Source organism: Paramisgurnus dabryanus, chromosome 5, assembly GCF_030506205.2.
Source record: "Paramisgurnus dabryanus chromosome 5, PD_genome_1.1, whole genome shotgun sequence".
Taxonomy (NCBI): domain Eukaryota; kingdom Metazoa; phylum Chordata; class Actinopteri; order Cypriniformes; family Cobitidae; genus Paramisgurnus; species Paramisgurnus dabryanus.
This window is the reverse complement of record NC_133341.1, coordinates 10,907,851-10,932,676: the sequence shown is the minus strand read 5'-3', so window position 1 is coordinate 10,932,676 and position 24,826 is coordinate 10,907,851. Positions and strand designations below refer to the sequence as shown.

Below are 24,826 nucleotides of genomic sequence, written 5' to 3'. Positions count from 1 at the left end.
GACCCCGGTGATTTTGACACCGTTCATCGCTATACACATACTGAATATTTCATTAAATAATTTGTTACAACCAAATGCTTTATTTTTGTCAATGTGCTATTACATTTTTTACCACTACAGTTTTAAAAAGACCCTAGTTTACAACCCGCCACCTGCTGTGAACAGCCATCATCTCCCACACACTGTTATAAGACCAGTATCAGAAACAGAAAAATATCTGCTCAGAAAATATAGCTTATAGTTAAATAGATAATAGTACATTTAAGTTTAACCAGTTACAACTAAAATATTTTATTCTTGCGTGACTTTAAAGAAGTCTATTGACAAAACAAACGTATATATCAAGTTGTATTTATAAGATAGACGCAGTCATTTGTCCTAAAATCTAAAATAATAATTTATTTTTGTCAGAGCAGACACTATAAGACTCTTTGTATAATATACACATATTAACACATGTTTTAAGAAGCCTTTAATTAAAAATAAAACCCCAAAATGGGGTGAATACGTCTTAAAAACATTTAAAAGTTTATTAACGTCATATGTAAGTTTCTCTGTCACCATCTGTGCACGTATACACATGTCTTAGTCAGAGACTTGGTTAAAGACTCCCCTAAATCTAAAATAAAATCCTATTTTGTCATAGTGGACAGAATTACATTTATTAAGGTTATTTTAAAACGGCATATATGAACACTCACCCGGCGCTTTGTCAGGCACCGTCGGATCTTTAATACGTGTGAATCTATAGAGCAGGTCATGAAAAGATTCACGGAACTCATGAATCGTTTAAAATTTTATTTAGTTTAGACTTTCGTCTAAAGATTATAGTATTGCCGGCTCCGAAGGTTATGGCTCAGATCATTGCTTAAACTATACACGTATACGGAATATTTCATTAAATAACTTGTGATGTTACAAACAAATGTTTTAATCGTAGCATTGTTCATGATTTGTCTAAATCTAAAATAAACATTTTACTTTTTTGACACCGTAATGGGGGATTGTTTTACCAACATTGAGTTTTAGAAATCTTTAATCGCTTTACAACACGCACCCCTGTGAAAGAATGCAGGTCTTGTGCGAAAGGAGGGAGGAAGGGTGATATCTGACATCAAATGCCTAAACACAAGCTGTCACACGAGCCGTCATTAAACATAACAGCATACGCTTGACATAAAACACACACAGTCAATTGATCTAAAATCTAATATAAAAATTTATTTATGTCAGAGCAGACAATATAAGACTCATTGTATAATATACACATTTTCACACATGTTTTAAGAAGCCTTTGATTAAAAATAAACCCTAAAATGCGGTGAAAACGTCTTAAACAAGCTCTGTGGACAAATCAAACTAGGTATCCAGTATCCGAAATGTTTTAAATCCAATTTGCCACAAAATGTTTAAAATGTCCCCAGACAAATCCAAAAAGTCTCTGATTTTAATCTTTTTTAAAGATACGTCCAAAGCGTTGTGGTCTGTATCCTAACCTGTAAACAGATAAAAACAAAGTTATTAGGACAAATATCTAAATAAAACAATTTTCTTATGCAAGATAAACGTACCGTGGAGATCCGCTATATATTTTGCAATAGTACACACAACGTTCGCTTTGCCTCTGATATCCAAACCTTTAAAACAGATAACACATGTTATTAGAAAATATTAAACCAAACCAGTTTGTTTAAATCTATTGTAACAGGATTAAATAAAAACACACCGGACAACACGAGCCAGTCGGCGTCTCTTTTGTTCCAAGATTTCCGTGTTACGCTGCGGGAGGTTCTAGTCTCGGTCTGACTTTTTTGTTCAGGCCACTCTTCTCCGCGATTTACCAGGAATAGTTAATACCAGTTTAGACAATTTCGCTGCAATACCAGAGATCGAATTTTTAGTTTTTAAATAAATCATACAAAATACTGGCACGAACACAGCGAAACACATACATACCAATAGACTTGAGTATAACAGCTCTGCTCCATCCAAACTGATTCCGGGAGATCTCTTGTCGCTCCCCAATAAAGGTTCGGTCATAAACTTTCAAAGATTACATCACACGACCCCCACACAAACACACACTGACATAATATCAGCATCAGAAAACTTTGTGTCTGAACAGAAAATAGACTAGTTCGATAGAAAATATCGGCTTTAAGTTTAACCAGTTACAACTAAAATATTTTATTCTTGCGTGACTTTAAAGAAGTCTCTTTACAAAACAAACGTATTATCAAGTTGTATTTATAAGACACACGCAGTCAATTCCCCTAAACCTAAAAAATACTTTATTTTTGTCAGAGCAGACAATATAAGACTCTTTGTATAATATACACATATTCACACATGTTTTAAGAAGCCTTTAATTAAAAATAAAACCCCAAAATGGGGTGAATACGTCTTAAAAACATTTAAAAGTTTATTAACGTCATATGTAAGTTTCTCTGTCACCATCTGTGCACGTATACACATGTCTTAGTCAGAGACTTGGTTAAAGACTCCCCTAAATCTAAAATAAAATCCTATTTTGCCATAGTGGACAGAATTACATTTATTAACATTATTTTAAAATGGCAGATATGAACACTCACCCGGCGCTTTGTCAGGCACCGCCGGATCTTTAATACGCGTGAAACTATAGTGCAGGTTATGAAAAGATTCACGGAATTCCTGAACCGTTTAAAAATTTATTTAGTTTAGACTATCGTCTAAAGAATGTAGTATTGACGGCTCCGAAGGTAATGGCTCAGGTCATTGCTTAAACTATACCCGTATACAGAATATTTAATTAAATAACTTGTGATGTTACAATCAAAAGTTTTAATCAGAGACATGGTTAAAGATTCCCCTAAATCTAAAATAAATTCCTATTTTGCCATAGTGGACAGAATTACATTTATTAACTTTATTTTAAATGACAGATATGAACAATCACCCGACGCTTTGTCAGACACCGCCGGATCTTTAATACGCGTGAAACTGTAGACCAGGTCATGAAAAGATTCCCGGACTTCGTGAACCGTTTAAAATTTTATTTAGTTCAGACTTTGTGTCTGATCAGAAACTATAGCTCGATAGAAAACATCGGCTTTAAGCGTAGCCTGGTACATCTAATATATATATATATATATGATTAGTGATTGCCTTTAAATAAACTTATGCTGTTGCAAAACTTTAGATTCAACAACACACCCGCGGTGTGAAAGTCAGTATTGAGAAGCGCACGGGGCGAGCAAAGGTGGGAGGATGGTTGAGGTCTGACATCAAATGTCAATAAACAGTAAATGTCGAAACACGAGCCGTCATTAAACATGACACCATACGCTTAACATAAAACACACTCAGGAAAAACAATCACTCTAAATGACCGGCAATAAAACCATTAAATACTTTCTGTCTAAAGTTGACAACTTGTACAGATTTTGATTGATGGTCCCGCCCCCTGTCAAAGGGTCATAAAAACGACCTGTCAGATAGCAACTGTCACCGGGTGGGGGAGGGGGTCATAAAAGTTTGACGAGTGCCGTCCCGTTACAACTACTAATAATAATTCAAAGTCAAATATAATTGTATACATATACAACAGACAAGAATGAAAAAAGTCTCCCAACTTTTGTGCTTTACCTGTAAACTGACAGCAAACTGTGCAAAATATTGTATTGTTTCTTTCGTTGTGTTTTACCCAGGTAGATGTCTGCTTCCAAGATGCTAAATAATATACATTGATGAAAATATATTTTAGTGACTGAGGGTGAAGGACTGGCCCGATCGGGCAAGTAATAATTCATTTTACTGGCCCGAATGTCTCTCACGCTTGCCCCGGGCCACCGGGCAGTTCTTTATGTTGAGCCCTGAATGATAAAAGATATCAACCAGTAAAATAAAATAGAATCCACAAGTAAAACAAAAAAACTTTTAAGTAGCCCTCCAGATTGTTTTATCCATTTTGGTAGCCCTTGCTCACAAAAAGATTAGAGAGCCCTGTTTTATATGTTCATTAAAAATCTTAAATCTACTTACCATTTAAAAATGCTGCGACATGCTAAACGCCACTTTGACTTTTTGGACATATACAGTACTTGCACTTGCTGCAACGTGCAAAACGATGGTGGATTACATCCAAACTTGTGTCCCTTGTGAGTACTTGGACCTGAATACAACCACTGATCTATATAAATGACTGGATTGTGCTTGAAAAGTGAAGCTGCTGGCTCTTTGTGCACCCCCTGGTGGTTGGATGCAGTACAAGTCATAAACCCCGCCCTCTCCATGCAAACGAATGGGAATCGGGTCAAAATAAAAAAATAACTTGCACTTCCAATAAATGTTCAATTCTTCATTTTTCTGATAAGTTTAATTTTAGCTAGTAATTTGATGCCATAGAAACTGGGTGTGTCGTTATGATTGACATTTGTGGTTCTGTGGACAGCTTCTCTGAGCGGACTGTTGGAGCTTCGAGGGAAGATTAAAGACATCAACTAACTAAATTTTTTCTATTTCTGTTATTTCACACAGACAAAATGAGTTGTATTTAACTTACCTTATTTTAGCAAGCTAGTCAGATGAGACATTCAAGGGGCATGGTTGAATTGGGCTTGTGAGCGTTCTGGCAGAAGTTTGATATTGCGGCTCCTCCTCTGGGCCCCACGGACGATGACTCCTTTGCATGCCCTGGCTCCAAACTGACGTTTTTGCATGCCAGCACCCATTAATATGTTACGTTCAGTTCATTACAATGGAAGGAAGCAAGGTCGCGTTGTTCATCTTTATTTTACAGTCTATGGAACAGCGAAAAGTGAAGCCACTGCAGAGTTCAAGCGGCCATCTTGGTATTCCCAAACGGCAGAGGGCGTCATTGACTTACATTCAAAAGCATTATCTAAATTCACCCGGTTTACAGCGTATCAGTCACGCAATATTATTTTAAGGATATGTGTATATAAATTAATTGTTACTTCTGATGTTATTTACAATGTTTATATTTTAATCAGGCAGGATAAGGGATTTTATAGAAAACTTTAAGGTGAGTGTGTCTGCTGCATTCTTTTGTAATGACACAGATGTAAATAAAGTTTTATGACATTGAGAGTATACACGGTCAGGGTTATTTCTCTGAATAAGTTGTAAAGTAAATAAGACTTATATTCTATGGCTTTTTATAAACATAGCGGCATCGAAATTCGAAATATCGTTAACGCATTTTAGTGTACGAACAAAGAAATACTGTATAACATAACATAATTGCAAAACCAGCAAATTATTGCAGCACTTGTTGGTTTCCACCAGCCGCGTTTGAGGTGTCAAATTTGCGTCTACCACGTCTAGTTTGCCGCTTGAACATTTTGAGTTTACTCTCTTCTATCACGCGTGAAATTCTAGTCATCGAGACATTCACACAGAAATTTGCATCATGGGAGGGGCTTCTACGACTCACATCGCTTCCTGTAATCACGTCACTACTAGAGCAAGCTCCTGATTGGTTGACGTGCCGCGTTTTTCCGCAAAAGTTCAAATTTTTCAACACGCGCGTCAGCTGACTTAACATTAAAATCACTCGCCCTTGACGCCTCTAACACGGCTGGTCTAAACAAAGCATAAAAGCATGATTTTTTCTTTAGATTTTAGAAAGAGCATGTTTGTCATTAATAATACATATGCTACATTCTGCTGATCTGATACTGTAATGAAGATGAATGTATAGTAATTTACTGTTTAAAAAGTAAAATGTACAACTTTAAATAAAAAACTATGTACAGCTTAGGTCATTTGCATTAATAAAGTACAGGGAGACTTCAAATGTAAAAATGGAGACTGGTAAAATACTGTTTTATCATTAAAATCTGATTAATTTAATGTAATATAAATACTAATGGCAGCGCGGTGGCTTCACAATTGTGACATCATCCGCAATCCAGTCATTTATATACATCAGTAAATACAACCCATATGTGGCAGTCACATGGACCATCATTTATCAAAATATCTTCTTTTTTGTTCAACAGAAGAAAGAAACCCATACACGTGTAGAAAAAAAAGGGGAGGGGTGTAAATGATGGCACAATTTTTATTTTGGGGTGAACTGTACCTTTAGGGTTGATTTCCCGGACAGGGATTAGCTTAAACCGGGACTAGGCCTTAGTTTAATTAGGAAATATAACAATTTTGAACAAACATGCCTTATTCAAAAACATTACTTCTGTGCATTTTGAGGCAAAACAAAGGCCACTGATGTATTTTAAGATATGTCTTGTTTTTAGTTTGGACAGCTCTTACATTTATTTTAGTCTAGGACTAGTCTAATCCCTGTCCGGGAAACCACCCAGTTAAGTCACAAAAGACCAGAACAAATTGTTCAAACTAAATATTATTTTCTCAGTTTAAAAAAAATCTCCTTAAACATTCCCTTTGTTGATTGTGGATGAGTCTTAAGCATTTGTTTACTACAAATACGAATCTCTTTCGCTCTGTGCTCTTTACAGCGTTTGAAGTTTTTCTCCTATTTCCTCAAAGATATGCTGATCTGCTCCTCTAAAGCTGACTCATTCACCTCGTTGTCTTTGGCAACAATCTACATACCTGCTGAAACATATTATTTTGTCAACCATATTCTTCTCCACCCTTGGCACTTTTGGCTGCAGGAGTTTAGGAAACCGCCCATTCCTAAAGACAGAGTCAGTGACATGATAGACAATATGCAGATAGATGTTTCCACACAGTTCTGGCAATACCTGCTACCATCTAAACTGCTGAGTCCTCAAATCACTAGTTCTGTTCTCTTGTTTGTCTTATTTCAACTTTTCACCCAGGTCTTTGGTCGGAAGAAAGAATGGAAAGAAAAAAAATAAGGCAATTTTTGAATTGACATTGACATTGATTGACATGTTGTGTTCCTGTGGCTCAATGGGTAGCATTGTGTTGGCAACTCAGGCCATAGGTTCGACATGTAGTTATGCATTTGGCTGACACTTTTATCCAAAGTAACTTAATGTAAATGTTCTGAAACAAATATCAGCTGTATTTAGGGATGCACCGTTAGGATTTTTTTGGGCTGATACCGATTTAAGCAGACAACTTCTGGCCGATGCCGATACCGATATTAAACACTATACAATATTATACAGTTTGTCTATTAGCTAGTTTATTTCTGCATCAAATTATTTTTACTGAACATGGATTGCAGAGATGGGACCAAGTCACACATGTGCAAGTCTCAAGTAAGTCTCAAGTCTGAACCTTCAAGTCTCAAGTAAGTCCCAAGTATTTTTTTTCTTGGGCAAGTCAAGTCGAGTCACAGGCTATGTCAAGTCAAGTCCAAGTCAAGTCACCTTATTATTGTAATTTTACCTGCAGAATCTGATCTTAATAAAGTGACAAGATATACAGTAAGTTACTATCAGTAAATTACAATAATTTGGATTTGCATTGTAAATACTCATGTTCAATAAAATACATCATGGAATCAAACAAAATTGTAACTTCATAAATTATTTATTTTTCACTTCTGCCAACCGTGTTTGAAATTTTCCACATTGAGTCCATAAAACAAATAACAGCTTAACATCCAACAGACTCCTCTATGAACACCTCCCTCTCTTTCAAACACAGTTTACGTACAACATTAAACTTTGTTACATTTCTCCTCTCTCTCTCTCTCTCTCTCTCTCTCTCTCTCTCTCTCTCTCTCTCTCTCTCTCTCTCTCTCTCTCTCTCTCTCTCTCTCTCAAACATGCGGCCAGAAAAAACGAGCGTGTTGCACCTCTTCCGTTCGCGTGCCTTAATTTGAAATAACGAACTTGAGCGTGCAAAAGACGCGACATGTGAACCGCCCCTAACATTGTAGAATCAAGTAATTTTTCTCTGTATGTGTGTTCAGGTGGCAAACTTGAAAAAGAAGTGTTAAAAAATAAAAATAATTATTTTAAAAAATAAATCAAAATTATTTTGCCCACATTTGTCCCCAACACGGTATGATGAGGGCTACATTAGCTATTATTACATTAGCTAACTACCAACTAACCAGATTTTAACAAATTGACAAGCACTTACTGGGCATAATGGCTCTTTAAATGACGAACGAAATTGGAGGTTGTCGTCTGGCTGCCCGTAATTTTAATGTTGCATGTCTTGCAACGCACTGTTCGTCTTTTGCCATCTTGTTGAAGCCGAGAGCGATGACCCTCGGTACCCCTCCGGCTGACATGTTGATATCTGATCTAAGTGGGGCGTGGTGTGCGTAAGGTACGAGAGGGCATGACTGATAATAGTGTCGTGATTCAGTCATGACAACACCATTCTCAGCCTGCGCTCCAGCTCGGTCGACTTTATTTGTTTTAATAATTTATATATTTTATATTCAAACTGAAAACATGATGTGATTAACACTCAAGTCATTCAAGTCGTCATGTCTCAAGTCAAGTCAAGTCCCGAGTCTTTAACTTCCAAGTCCGAGTCAAGTCTCAAGTATTTTATTTTTTGTCAAGTCAAGTCACAAGTCACAAAAATAGCGACTCGAGTCGACTCGAGTCCAAGTCACCAAGTCACAAGTCCCCATGTCTGATGGATTGTATCTAATTATTACACGGCTCTCTGGAATGCTTGATTCTGCTGGTCAGTTGAGACATTTGCAGGTTCGTTCTTTTCAAATAATAACCGCTCCAAAGTAATAACGCATAGCCGGTACTACTTTTACGATTAAAATCGCTCCGCGCCAATAAAGATTACTAGCTGTAATTTTACATAATTTTACATAATTTTAACATGTACGGAAAAAACAAAACATTTAAACAGTGGATAGAAGAACGAACAACGACAAGACACAGAGAGCTTACTGAGACTGAAAAAAATAGAGCATGACAGCTATGAAGCCAACACACAAAAAAAATACAGAATGGGCATTAAAACTTCTCAAAGACTGGCTAAAAGAGAAAAAAATGGAGACAGACAAGTATGAAGCAGAGGATCTTAATAAGGTATTACGATAAATTAATGCATCTGTGCAAAGTTTCGCGGAAGGATAAAAATGTTAATTTAAAACAAAAAATGCCAATAAAATGTTTCAAATTCATATTCATGTCCAGTTTTTTTTCTTATGTGGCAAGTAGCCGTGTAATAAGCGGGATAATGTAGAGGCAGCCGGTAGTCATCGGGAAATAAGCCCCTTCAGTGTGATACAAGACCCTCCGCTTCGCGTCGGGTCCTGATCACACTGTCGGGGCTTATTTCCCGATAACTACCGGCTGCCTCTACATTATCCCTTACTTAACATTCAACTGACCAACATAATAAGAGGCACAAATTAAGCTAAAACAAATATAATAAGACAACATGACAACCTTCAAAGGTGGTTTTTGCTATTCAGCATTTCTTTTATTAACAACATTAACAATTTTTTTTTACATATATATTGGATTTCTTTAATAAACATAAATAACGCCAGTGCTATTGCTTTAAACAGAGTATAAATATTGCTACTTCAAAAAAATGGGACTTCTTGCCCCACTAAAGTGCAGTCTGTTTCTTTTATTGTCCAAGACATTTGAGCCAGCTCAACAAAGGTTTTCTGTCGGTGCTTATGTATAATGCACACTAGGGCTGGACAAGAATGTTTGAATATTCGTTCCGTTGGTTGACATTCAATTTTCAGTTTTGAGATTCGAATATATATATATTTTACAGCGTTAATGCAGAGCTTTTGCCAAGCAGGAAGTGCGCTTCACGCGCAGAGAGACCAACATCCATAGCAAACAGCCACCAAACGCCACCAGTAGAAGAGATCGCCTCGAACGGAAAGCGCGCTTCCTGCTTTGGCATTCACGCTAATAGTGTTGTAAATAACGTTCAGTTTCTTGCAAAAACTGATTGATTTCCTTCACAAGACATCAATATGTCACACAGAGTTATGGGGGATTACTTTTGTATTAGATATACATGTTTAAAGTGGCGGATCAATTGACTTGCATGACGGAGCACTGGGGTTTCTGCAAAATATCTTCTATATTGTTCTACTGATGAAAAACGTATTGGATGGTGTAAGTGTTAGTAAATAAACTTGATTTTGAAAGTATGCTACCGTTTTATTACAGTTTGTTGAACTTCATTCATTCGTTCATTTATTTACGTTGTTTTATTTAAATGGCCTAAGTTACCCTTTACGTTATCAGTAATTACTATGCTTCTAATTTCTGATACGAGAGTGTTTGTTTGTTAGAAAAATGTTAAGCTAACGTTACCTTATTAAAAGTATTGCTTGTGTTTTGTTTCACTAATGCTGTTCTCGCAGCACGCGTTACAGGCACGCCGCTACATACGCACACAGATTCCTGCCTTTATTAAAGAGAAAAATATGTTCAGCCCCTCCTTCCGAAGCTTTGAATATTTGATTTGATTTCTACTAGAGCTTTGAAGCTCAAAGAATTGTATTCGGAACAGCCCTAGTGCACACCCAAACATTAAATCATTTTAATTAAACAACAGACATGCAATTCATTGACTTTATGCGGTTAATTAATAAACAATCGGTATCGGCCTTTCTCGTGCTATTGCCGATATGCCGATGGTTTCAAATTCATCAAAAATCGGCCGATAAATATCGGCGGATGATGCATCGGTGCATCACTAGCTGTATTGTCAATGTATTGTCTTTGCCAACAGACAGTATCTTTAGCCACATTAGCATTACAATGTGCTAACAAACACATTAAAAAAAAAACTTTGTAAAATTAACCAGTCATTCAGTGTCTGGGTGGGGCTTTGTTTTTGTGATGTCACATTAACAGGAAAATCAAAACAGCATGTCTAATGAGACTGCATTGGTTTAATGGGGATTATAAAGGAAAGAACAAGGGGATTGTTTATTGTGGGGTCATGTGCCAACACACATTTATTTCCAAACACCTTGTAAGAGTGAATTTGCATAATATGTGCCTGTTAACTCTTTCACCCCAGCGTTTTTTAAAAAAGTTGCCAGCCAGCGCCAGCGTTTTCCATGATTTTCACCAAAGTTTAATGCCTTCCAGAAAATTTTCTTCTTTAAATATATAAACATTCAGCTTTTGAATATGGGTAGGTTTCTGCAAAAACACCACATTTTGAGCAAAAAGCAGAGATAATTCCATTTTTGTGACGGACTTTTCATAGAGATCCCATTCAGAGCGATCTTTAAAACAGACACGGACATGCAGCCGCTTGCCAAAGTGCAATCCTTCCGGGTTTAAAAAGTTGTTGAAGGGCGCCACCTGGTGGATAATAGCGGTATTGCTGAAAGACAGAAAATCTCGTCATTGGCAGGGAAGCGTTTTCTCTTGATTGACGAGATATCTCGTTAATGGCGGCGAAAGAGTTAAAACATGCATTTATTACACAGATTAAATACTTTCTTACTGTACTAAATTGTGTATTTGCATTATTGCTGATACATTGTGATCACCATCCTGAACCAAGACTATCTGTTTTATAATTGGCTCTGTTGGTTAATGCTATCTTATGAAGTTTTTTTTAAGATTATTTTAAATTGAGGTTAGTGTTTTCTGTCAATATTGTAACTAGTTATTAAGGATAACTACTTGATTTAAAAGTGTTGCCAGTGTTTATATATGTCTTGTTATGGTGTGTGTGTCCGCAGGTACTGACATTTGATGGAAGAGGTGTGAGTGGACATGCCAATCATATTGCCATTTACAAGGCCCTCAGGTACATGCATGTTGATGTCAATTAACAGTTTTTAACTTTACAACAACAGGATGAAAGTACATTTGTGGCACAAAGTTGGTTTTCACAAGTTGAAAAGTAAATACCGTTCTGTTTTGAAGAAGTTAAAGGAAAACACCACTGTTTTTCCATATGTTCTTACCTCAACTTTCAATGAATGCAGTTGTAATTTTTGTACTGCGCTTTTTGAATGTGTTAGCATTTAGCCTAGGGGCTGTTTACACTTGGTATTAACTCTTTCACCGCCAGCATTTTTCATGATTTTCACAAAAGTTTAATGCCTTCCAGAAAATGCTCCTTTTTAAATATATAAACATATAATATATAAAATAAAAGAACAGACCCTCTTCTTTCAAACAAAAAAATCCGTTTCATCCTACCTTCATGTGTTCTGTTTTTATCACCTCTCAAATATTTGTAGGTTTCATCAAAAACAGCAAATTTTGAGCAAAAAGCTGAGATAATTCCATTTTTGTGAAGGACTTTTGATAGAGATCAGATGCAGAGCGATCTTTAAAACATACACGGACTTACAGCTGTTTGCCCTAGGGCAATACTTCCGGTTTTTATAAGTTGCGGAAGTACCTGGTGGATAATAGCGGTATTGCAGATTGACGAGATATCTCGTCAATGGCGGGGAAAGAGTAAAGATGTGTTTTCATCGATCGAATCACAAGTGAATGAGAGAGACACATTACGTTTACACCTGGTATTTAAATCCGTCTCTTTTGTCCACTTTCGACTGCTTCTGTCCTGAATACTGTGAGGGGGTGGTCTGTGAGACAGTGGGCGAGTCTCTCTGCTGTCATTTAAACGCGAGCTGGAGTAATTATGAGTTTATATGGACGCGAACTAATATTATGTCAGAGTCCACTGCTTGTTTTGTAAGTAAACATGCTGCACAGTGTTTTGTTGCGTGTATATGCGTGAGCTTTATCTGAATTTTCAGCGCAATTGATGAAATAAGATCGCGCAAATTTCACACGCTTTCAAAACGAAACTACGGAGATCAGCTTTAGTGTTATCAATGAAAGGCTAAAAATAGCACTGTTCACCGTATCTTCATGCCAGAAGTCAGAAAAGATGTAAAACTTGTGTTTAGTACCTCAGATTAGATAAATGGGCGGAGAGAAGGCGGTCGCGTGTGGCTGTTCTAACACATTCAACCACATGTGCGTTAACACTACAAAAGCAATCCAATCGAAAGTGGTTTCGACTACCTCTGAATGTGGTTGAAAGTGGTCAAAAGTGGACGCGTTCAAAACGTTTTGAACACCGTTTACACCTGGCATTAACGTCGTCCACTTGTGATCTGATCGATGAAAACGCATGTTAATGCCAAGTGTAAACAGCCTCTAAGTCCCATTCTTTCCTATGGCTCCAAACAAAAGTTTTATTTTGTGCCACCATACTTACTCATGTAACTCCTCATGTAACAGTCTTTAAATAGGGAAAACATGGAAGTGTTTGGTGGCTTCTAAATTTATACCTGTTTGGAGCCATAGGAATGAATGGGGCTAGGCTAAATGCTAACACATTCTCGCTGTATAAAGATTAAAAGTGCATGCATTGAAAAAAGATAGGTATGTATTCATTTGTCTAAATTGAGGTAAGAACATAGTAAAATATTGAAAAATAGTGGTGTTTTCGTTTAATTGCTTTCCCCCAAATAAAGCATTAGGGAAGCACAAAAATAGAAGAAACCTCCTGAAGTCATGCCAGCTTATTCATCTTTACTGTTATGATTTCTAAACAGACTCATGTTATTTTTACATTTTCTGTATTATTTGTGTTAGAGTGAGTCTGCATTGCTGTATCTGGTAAAGTATTTCTGAGTTTTAATTGAATCTATTAATTCAGTAAGAAGCCAAAAGCACATTTGTGTATGTGTTTCAGCAGCCCAGCGTTGCTTCTACATTTATGCATTTGGCAGACGCTGTTATTCAAAGCAACCTTCAGTGCATTCACACTAGGGATGGGCATGATTAATCGACGATCGATAATTGATCGTTAAGAATTTAGTTGATGACGTTAATTTGTTATTGATTAATCGAATACTTTTTTTATCTAATGCAGGTTGCGTTGCCTAGCGTAGCATGTGTCTTGAAGCAATTAAATGAATTTCACTGTGTGGCAGCAATTCAACATTTTACCACCAGGGTGCAATATTTGACACCATACTCCGTTATCTGTGACCTTACGTTTTGTTTTCAAAAAAATAATCATGAAGAGGTCATGATTTTTTGGAACAAATGAGGTCTCTGTTTAAGAATGCAGCTCGCAGCTGCAGGTTCCGCTGCTTTAGAGCACCGCATATTCAAGCGCATATATGTTCCGTTTGTATAACTAAATGTAGTTTAACTGTTTGCCACAAGTTGATCTTGTAATAAAGGTCTCATGGAGGAAAACACGCTGAATTTTTGTATTCAACATTTTTGAATTATTAAAGTTAAATAATTATTTTTTATTATAAAAATATTAATGATTAATCGATAGTCATTCGTTAATTCTCCCGACAATCAACTAAAAAAATGTAATCGAATGCCCATCCCTAATTCACACTGTACATTAATATTTGCTCCCTGGGCTTCGAATTTTGACCTTTGCACTAATGCAATACACGAACACTGAGACAGTAAACACATTTAGATACAGCTTGCACATTTTTTAGACAGACCACACAATTTTATTCTCTTAACATCACAGAACATTTCTAGATATTGTACCACTGCTATGCAAACACTTGCTCAGATTACACACAATCCGACAGACCGGCAAAACACCAAAACACTTCAAGAGGGAAAAACCACCTCGATCTTGGATCAGACAGTTTGTTGTTAAAGTGGAACAATTCCACATTGTGACCATGACTAGGTTGATGGATAAAGTATCTTTGCACTTTATAAAACCACTGTGTCTTTAAGAGGTCCACAGTAATATAGCTTTTCTAAGGTGTGTGAGAGAAGGGCAGTCAGTGTTGGTTAGGTTTGGCTAGAATTGGGTCATTTCAGGCTGAGCTGGGCCTGCACAGGTGGTGTGACAAGGAGAGCCAGGACATGACAGAGAATTCCAGGAACTGGATATGGATTTAGTGTTCTAATCTGAGAAAAACCCCAGACCTCAGGATGTGTGTGTGTGTTTTTGTGTGTCTGTGTGTGTGGGTCTACAAGAAAGACAGACAATGGGAAATAAAGAGAAACCAAAGACAAATAAATCTTTTTTAAGTTAAAATCTGAATCACAGTTTAGGTTTATTGACCAAGTATGGGATTTTTTTAAAGGAATTTGAGCGTAGTTTGGTCCCAAAATTATTGTAAAGTCAAAGTCATTTAGCGTCATATGAACAAGTACCTTGCACAATAAAATGTATTTGCAATCTAAAAACTTTATTGAATGCTTCTCCACAGTCGATAGACAAGACAGAATACAATAGACATTGCGGCTATGTACACTGATATGTATATAGCTTTTGGATGCCGGATCCTGTTACAATTAGCTAAAATGAATTTATTCAGAAGTTCCTGGGTGTTACTTCCTGTAATAATTATTATTGTTTGTTAAAAGTTTATATAATGGGAAGTGTTACATTAATCATATTTTGCTTTTTTTTACAACAGTCATTTGGCTTCTGCTGGAAGACTACCTATAGGTAAATCTCATTATGTTATTTATATGATAAATTAAATGATAATCTGGACTCATCCCCTTTTTAGATGCTACAGTAATGTGTTTTGTATGCAAAGTGCACCACCAACTGGTATACTTGAGATCTTGCCTCTCTATTAGCCTCCTTGTTTTGGGGAATAACTTATAAATCATTTGTTGCACAAACACTTCAAGTGCCCCCTAAAGGAAACAAGGGTTTTTATGTGCTTAAACAGGGTTCCCCCGGGGTCTTAAAAAGTCTTAAAAAGTCTAAAATTCAGAAATTTAAATTTAAGGCCATAAAAAGTCTTAAAAACGGCCAGATTTCCATCCTAGGTCTTAAATTTAATCAACCCAAGTCTTAAATTTCTTACCTCCATTTATTCCCGAAAAGCGTTGTCCGCAAAAAATAAAACAGTAATTTAAAATGCTGTAGAACTACTCAGTGACGGAGGAAGAAAGTGTTTGATGGGCGGGCCTCTAAAAAGAAAAGTTCTGCACTTCACGTGTCAGTGAATCGCACTTCAATCCAGTTTTTAATCATTATTTTTCAAAGAGGATACAAATGTAGGCTATTATAATCCACACAATTCATGCCATAAGCTATATTTCAGGTGGTGTGATCTGACTGTAAACTGTAGGTTTGGCCAGAAACAAACCTTAAATGCAGTTTTTTCTGAGATCATTGTGTCGCGTTGGTCTTAAATTTCACTCATAATGGTCTTAAAAAGGTCTTAATAAGTCTTAAATTTGACTCGGTGAAACCTGCAGCAGCCCTGTTAAAGATGCCAAAAAAAATGCATAGGAATAATGTAAAATTGTTCTTTGATGTTTACATAGAGGGTATGTATCTTTATAAAGTGCAAAAATTATCCAGAAACATTTGTACATGTCCATTTACAACCCTAGGATTTGCCCTTTGAATAAAATTGTTTACTTTAGGCCTATTTGGAAGGGTCATGAATAACAATGTTGAGGCTCATGCCAGTAGCTCACATCAGTAAACAGAGCTTAAATGTTTGAGCCTGTATCAAATAAAATACAGATTAAGAGAAACAACTAATTGTTTGGAGATTGTTAATGGTTGTTTCAGAGTGGTAAGTTTGTGTTTTTTTTTTTTCAGATTTGTTTTTCAGTATGGACCTACAAAACATAACTGTAAAGTCAATAGTAGAACTTCAGCCTTAACGCTAGCATATAGATGGTTTCAGCAGTAACAACATAAACAAGCGGCTGTCGCGGTCCGCACGTAACTTCCGGTAAACTCCGCGAAGAATAAATAACAACAAAGTACTTTAAACGTAGTTTATTTATATAACAATCAAAAAAACAACACATAGATTACCTAGGAAACCAAAACATTTGTTATTTTCGACGAGGCATTTATTCAAGAGATCAGTATAGCAACTAGTCAGACCATTAAAAAAACGAAACCGGAAGTAAGGTTCGGATCCAGACGTGTATCACGTGCGTCCGATGAAACGGTCTATAGCATTAATTATATAGCGCTAACTCAGCATTCACAACTTTTTTTAGCATTTGTAATTAATTTAATGTTTAATTTCATGTTGGAGGCGTATATCTTGACTGTGACGTCACAGTTGGTGTTATGTAGAGATTGGCCTGTTTTTTAGCAGTCTTTAGCAAGCACAAGGTTTATATAAAAATGAGGAAACAAACTCACGATATGTCATTACCTTGTACAGAGCTCTTATAATTCATCTATGCCTAGGTAAATACAGTTTTATATTCTATGGCACCTTTAAAGTCACATTAGTAATGGAGGTTTATTAGGAAACCTAGAGATCACAGTCCTGTTGTGTCTCTGTTATATCCGAAAACAATGTGGACAAAAACCTGCCAAATTACAAAGGCCTGAACTGGTGCAAGTATACAATGGTAAATTTGGCATAAATTACCACTAGGAGTCAGTATGCATCCATCTATAGAACTTTCAGGTTTAAAGGAATATTCAATTTTCTTAAAAGAAAAATCCAGATAATTTACTCACCATCATGTCATCCAAAATGTTGATGTCTTTCTTTGTTCAGTCGAGAAGAAATTATGTTTTTTGAGGAAAACATTGCAGGATTTTTCTCATTTTAATGGACTTTAATAGAGCCCAACATTTAATACTTAACTCAACACTTAACAGTTTTTTTCAACGGAGTTTCAAAGGACTCTAAACGATCCCAAACGAGGCATAAGGGTCTTATCTAGTGAAACGATTGTCATTTTTGACAAGAAAAATAAAAAATATGCTCTTTTAAAGCACAACTTTTCGTCTAGGTCCGGTCCAGCGCGACCTAACGTAATTGCGTAGTGACGTAGGGAGGTCACGTGTTACATATATAAAATGCACATTTGCAGACCATTTTAAACAATAAACTGACACAAAGACATCACATAGTATCACTCCACACACAACAACGTAGGAACGGTCCTCTTTCAACACACTTGTAAACACTGGGGCGGAGTTTCGCGTTTGCCTCTGTGACCTCTTGACGTCATGACGTATTGCGTGGGGTCACACTGGCGCATCACGACCGGATCTAGGCGAGAAGTTGTGGTTTAAAAGTGCATATTTTTTATTTTTCTTGTCAAAAATGACAATCGTTTCGCTAGATAAGACCCTTATGCCTCGTTTGAGATCGTTTATAGGCCTTTGAAACTCCGTTGAAAAAAACTGTTAAGTGTTAAGTTAAGTATTAAATGTTGGGCTCTATTAAAGTTCATTAAAATGAGAAAAATCCTGCAAAAAAAAACATAATTTCTAATCGACTGAACAAAGAAAGACATCAACATTTTGGATGACATGGTGGTGAGTAAATTATCTGCATTTTTCTTTTAAGAAAATGGACTATTATTTTAAGTTAAAGTATTAAAGGGGACATATCACGAAAATCTGACTTTTTGCATGTTTAAGTGCTGTAATTGGGTCCCCAGTGCTTCTATCAACCTAGAAAATGTAAAAATTTAGTTTTGGTAAACCATTCTCTGCAAGCATGTGAAAAAATAGGTCACTAAAATGTGGCTCCCCTTGTGATGTCAGAATGGGATATATCACCCCTTAATCTGCGCTATCCAACCACAGCACTGCTATTAAGTGTAGAGATCAACTGATTTGCATTTAAAACGACACACCCAAAAACTGCAATTTTTTGTTCACACCTACAAAGTGGCAATTTAAACATGTTACAATAAATGATCTATATGGTATTTTGAGCTAAAATGTCACATATGTACTCTGGGGACACAAAATATTGATTTGACATCTTAAAAAAGTCCAGTGGTGAAATATGACCTTTAAAGTGGTTAAAGTATTGGCTTATCTGGGTGGCTCTTTTTATAACCCATTCTCTATTCTAACCAAATACATTTTCTTTAAGTCTAAAAAAAACTCTGCATGACAATGTCAAACCTAAATGTGCAACAGAAGTGTGTCAGCTATATGCAGTCTATCACATGCAACCACACTAAACACATGTTATCGCTGAGCAAATCTGACGTTTTCAAATCTGTTTTTAGATCTTATTACATACTTTTTAATCAGCTAAAATTTCATACTGCTAAACATGCAAATGGTTCTACAATGTTTTTTTAATTTAATGATTAATATCTAGATTGAAGAGTAGTTATTAAGTTAAAACATTTTAGTTCGGGTTTAATCGATCTCCAGGCCCAATTTTAGGCTCTTTGTTTTGGTCACACTATAAAATTCAATTTAAATAAACGACACCATCCAAATGTACTGGGCATTTTTATTTCTTCAACAGATTTAAATGTATATGTCTAATACTTGGTAATTTTAGTTAGTTTGTTTGTTTGTTTTCTAATGTAATAAAATTATAAAAGAATTCAGATGTGTCAGGGGTGGTGTTGGTTTTTGTTAATTAATATAAATACTAAAACCAGACACTCTGATTTATATATTTATAAAAAATAAATATTTAAAATATTTTATTTAATATTTTTTAAATATGTATATATATATTAATTTTGACTGCATACAAACTACAGCTAATTTTAACAAAATAATTTTCATTTTATTGATTTAAGATGTTTATTTTGTTGAAATGTACACTCTTCTTTTATCTGTCTGACCCCACAGGTTGTCAAGTTTTTACTCTTCACACCATCAGCATCTTCAGAAAGTACCTGTCGGTTCTCGAGCTGCCAGTCAGCTGGCTCCTCTCCTCAGACTTTTGCTGCATCATTGGTTGGGAGGAGTATAAATGTGCCAAGGTGTGTAAATGAATCGGGTGCTTTACCAAAGAACTTACGTTCCAATTAGGAATAATCACATAAGCCAAAGGAACAATTAAACCAAACTCATCTGAAATAATCAGTTATGCCTTAATTATTTGAAGAGTTTGGTTCCAAAACGCAATAAATCCATTTTGACAAATTTCGGTAAAAACTTGTTTTTTATACCAAGAAAGTGACAAGATGAAAACCACTATTTTCTGTTACAAACTTTCACATAGCATCTTTAGGTTATAAAAACATAAAAAATTCAAATCCATAACTTGATTTTCAAAGATTTATTATAAAAACGATTTTTTTCTCCCACAAAATGCAATAAATCCATGACACGTTTTTTCTTCAAAATGCTATAAATCTATTCAATCAGTGTATAAATGTGCATTCATCTTTGCCATTTTATATTCATTTAGTTGAACAGTTGTACACACTGATTAAAAAAATTAATGGCATTAATCAAAACACTTACTTTGTCATATTAAGATCACTGTCATTGCTGTGGTTATACTTGATGTCGTCGCTTAACATTTTACACAGATCAGCTGTAAAATGTTTTGGTCCTGCTCGATTTTCGTTGACTTTAAGTGAAATAATGGAAAAAAATTTATAAGATCCCCTGGGGTCAATGTGTTAGCATGACAGAAACGTGATGCTGTCGGGAGAACAAGCACCTGTCTTCGAGTTCCTCTCGTGTAAATTATTAGATGTTGATGGCTTACATTTCTTTCCCGTCACAGAAAACCATCACAGGTTTATCAATGCCATCAAAGTATTATTTTGTTTTTGTTTGTTTGTTGATCACGAAGTACAACGCGCCGCCATTGTTTGTTTACATTGCGTGGAATGGTGCGCTGTAATTTGTGGAGCGGATTTATTGCATTCTGCAGAAAAGGAGGAGTGGCATTTATTGCGTTTTGGGAAAAAAGGGAAAAAAGATGACAGAATAACACGGCGAATATTGGATTTTGCATAAAATTAAGAATTTACTTTTAAATACTGACCTGATATAATACTGATTTTGGCAGTAACTCATTTTTTTTTTTTCAAAAATGGCATTTATTGCGCTTTGGAACCAAACTCTTCATTTATTTATTTATGCACTCCTTAAAGCATAACTGAACCCCTGGTCAGAGCCTGACTCCACCCACTGGCAATATTTGAAAAATGCAAGAAAAGTGGGCAGATCCCAAGGAGATAGAGGGAACGAACTAAGTGTGTGGTGAGATCGTAACAAGGGCGTGGTGATCTTGAACCTGCTTACGTCACGAGTCATTTTTTGGACCCACCATCCAATAGGAAAATTAAACTGCAGTAGCCACCGTTCAACCTCAAGAGGGCAGCACTCAGACGTTTTTACACCATATATTGTAGTATTGAAAAACTTTATATCCAAATGTCAAAAAACTTACTCAAATCAATGAACAGCACTAATAAAGCATCATTCTTATAGATCATTAACTAAAAAAAGTTGGTTTAGGGTTTAGTTATGCTTTAAGCCATTTCAGCATTTATGGCTATTTTCATGGCGAGAACTGGTTAATCGACACACAAGTTAATCAACATATACACGTTGGGGAATGGACAATTTGACATTTCTAATTCACCTTGACCTAACCCTGAATGTTTTTTGGCCTGTGGGAGGAAGTAAACCCACGCTGACACAAGGGAAACATGCAAACTTGTTAGGCCTTTTAACAATTCTAAGTGTCTCGCGTTGCAAATAAGCTTCTATTCTTTCAGATATACAGTACTGCCCATACCAAAGACTTCAGTTTGGCAGACTATGACTACAGAACATTTCAAACAAAGTGCATTGTTTCTCAGGAACAGCGAAGTCTTATCACACAAATAAAAGGCTGTGCTTTCAGCCAACACAGTACTTTGAACCCTTAATACGCCTTGTAAACATTAACTAATCCTGCTGAAATGCCTGTAAATTACACATTCATTCTGACCAACCAAAGCCTAAACTGGCCCTGCCAGTGTGGCACGTGGACAAAATTGACATGCTGGCAGGTTGACCTCTGTTGTGTAAGGGATAATGTAGAGGCAGTGTGATCAGGACCCGACGCGAAGCGGAGGGTCTTGTATCACACTGAAGGGGCTTATTTCCCGATAACTACCGGCTGACTCTACATTATCCCGCTTATTACACGGCTACTTGTCACATAAGAAAAAAAACTGGACATGAATATGAATTTGAAACATTTTATTGGCATATTTGTTTTAAATTAACATTTTTATCCTTCCGCGAAACTTTGCACAGATGCATAAAATGATCGTAATACCTTATTAAGATCCTCTGCTTCATACTTGTCTGTCTCCATTTTTTTCTCTTTTAGCCAGTCTTTGAGAAGTTTTAATGCCCATTCTGTATTTTTTTGTGTGTTGGCTTCGTAGCTGTCATGCTCTATTTTGTCAAGTTCAGTCTCAGTAAGCTGTCTGTGTCTTGTCGTGGTTGTCCAGTGTTTGTCACAAGATGGCGCCAAACAAACAGTAATCTTTATTGGCGCGGAGCGATCTTACTCGTAAAAGTAGTACCGGCTATGCGTTATTATTTTGGAGCAGTTATTATTCGAAAAGAACGAACCTGCAAATGTCTCAACTGACCAATCAGAATCAAGCATTCCAGAGAGCCGTGTAATAAGGGTTTTTAATCCTTAGTCATATTTATCATAAGGTCAGGTATTTGTATGTTTACAATACAAAAAAGCCAAATATGATCAACTACCCACAGAAGTCACCTAAAAATTCAAGTTCTGGATCTGTGTTACATACTGTCTTTGTTTTTATTCTTTCATTAGAAAGCCATGCTGCGTCATCACTCTCAGCTGCTGTGGTTTCGCCGGCTCTACATACTGTTCTCACGCTACATGTTTATAAACACATTCCAGTCTGTCACTGTGGAAACAAAGAATGTTAACATGTATTAGCCTAAATTATTCTCTCTTTTTTTTGCACTGTTTCTGCTTACGTAGGATTAAACTCAGGCACTGTTATTTTGAAGTTTTAGTAAGTCTTAAACATGGCTAAACCTGTATGCACTTGTGCCTTGGAGTATAAAGGGGTGGGAGAGCAAAGTCTATAAATTGTTTACATTAGTCTTGTTGTTGGATTTATTAATAGAGACATTGTTAAAGCACTGTTCTAAACTGATCACTAAGCACTGTACCAAAACTAAATATGGTTTCAAACCTGACCACATGAATTTGTGACTGAGCCTTTTAATCTCCATGTTTATGCATATACAAACCAGAAAATGTGTAACAAATATTGTGTTCAAAATAAAAAAATATTATATAATGTAATTCAGTTTTACACATCCATGGTAAGAAACACAGATGACCATGAATGTTGTGTGATAGGTTCTCGTGTTTTATTTGATCAGAGTTTTCAGAGAAGTATTCTGAGGATAAATAGTGGGTTCCAAGTGCTCATCGGAGACATTTGAATTATACATCCCTTGTTGGTTTTGACATGCTTTTAATAGTCTGATGCTTCTTCATACTTTCCTCCCAGTTCTCTCCACAGAAATCCTCCACTGTTACACTTCTCACCGTTCCAGGGTCCAAACAATGGGGCGCAACACCTGTATCACAAAACACAGAGAATACACATACAGAGACACATTTGATCAAATAAAGCAAATGTGTTAGACCAACTAGGTAATGCTTCCAAATTTAGCATAAAAGCAAGCTGTCACTTTCCGTTTAACTTACCAAATCCATCAGGGTTAGATCGTGGAGTATAGAAACTTTGGACACCGCATGTTTTGCAGAATGTGTGCTTTGCCATGTGCGTGTTAAATGTGTACGTGGTTAGGTTGTCTGAACCCTGTGACACAAGACACAGTAATTATCTTATCACTGTATGATTTAGGCCTTGATATGAAACGTTCATTCGTATAATCAACATGATCTTATGGCAAGTCGTGTTATAGTCACGAAAAATGTGCTCAACTTATTTGTGTCCATGGCACGAAATTCAGCTTTATTTGTGTCTTTTTCGTGTCACCCAGCACGAATTTCTATAAATAATTGTTGGTGTTCGTGGTATGACTTTCTTTTTCGTGTCATTTTATCATGTATTGTCTCACTTTCCGTGAGATCAGTCTGGTATAATAAATGTAAGAAATAATTGACGACGGGCCATTGAATTATTCGAAAATATATATATATATATACACATACATACACACACACACAAACATGTATATTAGTCCTTTTATTGCTTTATCTTCAACTATAACGGCATTCAGAGCCAAACCAGGCCATGTGTATATGGTAGAAAGCACATACCTGCAGCAAGGTAAAATTGGATTGTGGCACAATGAAATGACGATTCTGTTTCTTTGTACAAATACTGCAACTAAGACACAAGATAAAAACCATCAGTGAAAACACTGAAGAAAGTTCAGAAAACCACACATTCATACTAAGAAATAAAGATGTACTGATTAAAGTTTTTGAAAGACATCCACATGAATAGACGTTTTCACTACAGAAGTGTTAGATCGCTTCAGACATACAGGAAATTGTGAAAGGTGCCAAAAATGCTGATGATGTGTTGATGGTCCTTACTTGCAATTGAACACATGTAAATCTGGGGCACTGTACACCTCAAAGCGCACCGCCCCGCAGTGACAACCCCCGGTGTGTTTCACAAGATCATCACGCTCCATTGGAAATGACTATTTATATCCTAAGAGCACAAAACATATGTCAACATAACCAATATACAGTCTATATGTAACATATGCTTTTAAAGTAGTAAGACTCTAAGTTTCTTCCAGGTGGGCAGTTATATACAGGTGTGTTTGATAAATATTTTCTTTAGATCAAGCTTGATCAACAAAAACTTAAACGTGATTAATGCGATGAAAGTGAGCCTACCTTTCTTCTTTAGTTAAAGTCACCATAAAACACCTTTTATAACATACTGAGCTATGGGCCTATGATTCAAATGTAACTCATTTAAGAAGTTAAGCCACACTTGCTGTGGAACATTCATGACTCTGATAATAATCACAAGCGGTTACAAAACATGCAAGCACTCTTGACTTGCTGGGTCACATGTTTCTGCCAAGTCATCGGGTTCCTCTCGTTCAGCTGTTGCAACAAGACAAGCCCAGACAAAGTCCAAGATCATGGCCGAAAGATAAATGTTCCTCCGAATATATTGAACTTAATATACAGTATATGTGGTTCGCA

The 24,826-nt window shown here is 36.2% G+C and overlaps 2 protein-coding genes and 1 long non-coding RNA gene across 4 annotated transcripts in view; 1 reads left to right on the top strand and 2 right to left on the bottom strand.

Moving 5' to 3' along the window:
- pigl (phosphatidylinositol glycan anchor biosynthesis, class L) overlaps positions 1-22,830 on the top strand; it is a 48,790-nt gene extending 25,960 nt beyond the window's left edge. Inside the window, exons 4-7 of the mRNA XM_065267092.2 lie at positions 11,624-11,691; positions 15,326-15,357; positions 19,465-19,598; positions 22,421-22,830. Of these exons, the coding sequence (XP_065123164.2) occupies positions 11,624-11,691; positions 15,326-15,357; positions 19,465-19,598; positions 22,421-22,549 (363 nt within the window). The 3' untranslated portion in view covers positions 22,550-22,830. The remainder of the gene's footprint in view (positions 1-11,623; positions 11,692-15,325; positions 15,358-19,464; positions 19,599-22,420) is intronic.
- Positions 720-3,466, bottom strand: LOC141282184 (uncharacterized). Of its 2 annotated transcripts, XR_012336691.1 has the most exons (4): positions 1,957-3,465; positions 1,727-1,874; positions 1,572-1,637; positions 720-1,496 (listed from the first exon to the last, which is right to left on the bottom strand). It is a non-coding gene; the product is annotated as an uncharacterized lncRNA (long non-coding RNA). The 2 variants fall into 2 exon arrangements; XR_012336690.1 differs by having other exon boundaries at positions 1,727-3,466.
- A 140-nt stretch (positions 22,831-22,970) lies between the features above and the next one.
- cenpv (centromere protein V) lies at positions 22,971-24,669 on the bottom strand. Its single transcript, XM_065267093.2, has 5 exons — positions 24,509-24,669; positions 24,197-24,317; positions 23,915-23,984; positions 23,336-23,450; positions 22,971-23,205 (listed from the first exon to the last, which is right to left on the bottom strand). Exons 2-5 carry the CDS (start codon positions 24,295-24,297, stop codon positions 23,069-23,071), a joined length of 423 nt encoding a protein of 140 aa, XP_065123165.1. The 5' UTR covers positions 24,298-24,317; positions 24,509-24,669; the 3' UTR covers positions 22,971-23,068.
- Positions 24,670-24,826: the final 157 nt, after the last annotated feature.

Bases quoted from the DNA above. Each gene is read 5' to 3' on its own strand.
- cenpv (XM_065267093.2), bottom strand. From the start codon at position 24,297: ATGGAGCGTGATGATCTTGTGAAACACACCGGGGGTTGTCACTGCGGG. The intron at 23,985-24,196 runs GTAAGGACCATC...CTTGTGTCTTAG, and splicing joins TTACATGTGTTCAATTGCAA to TTGCAGTATTTGTACAAAGA. The intron at 23,451-23,914 runs GTATGTGCTTTC...CTTGTGTCACAG, and splicing joins CCAATTTTACCTTGCTGCAG to GGTTCAGACAACCTAACCAC.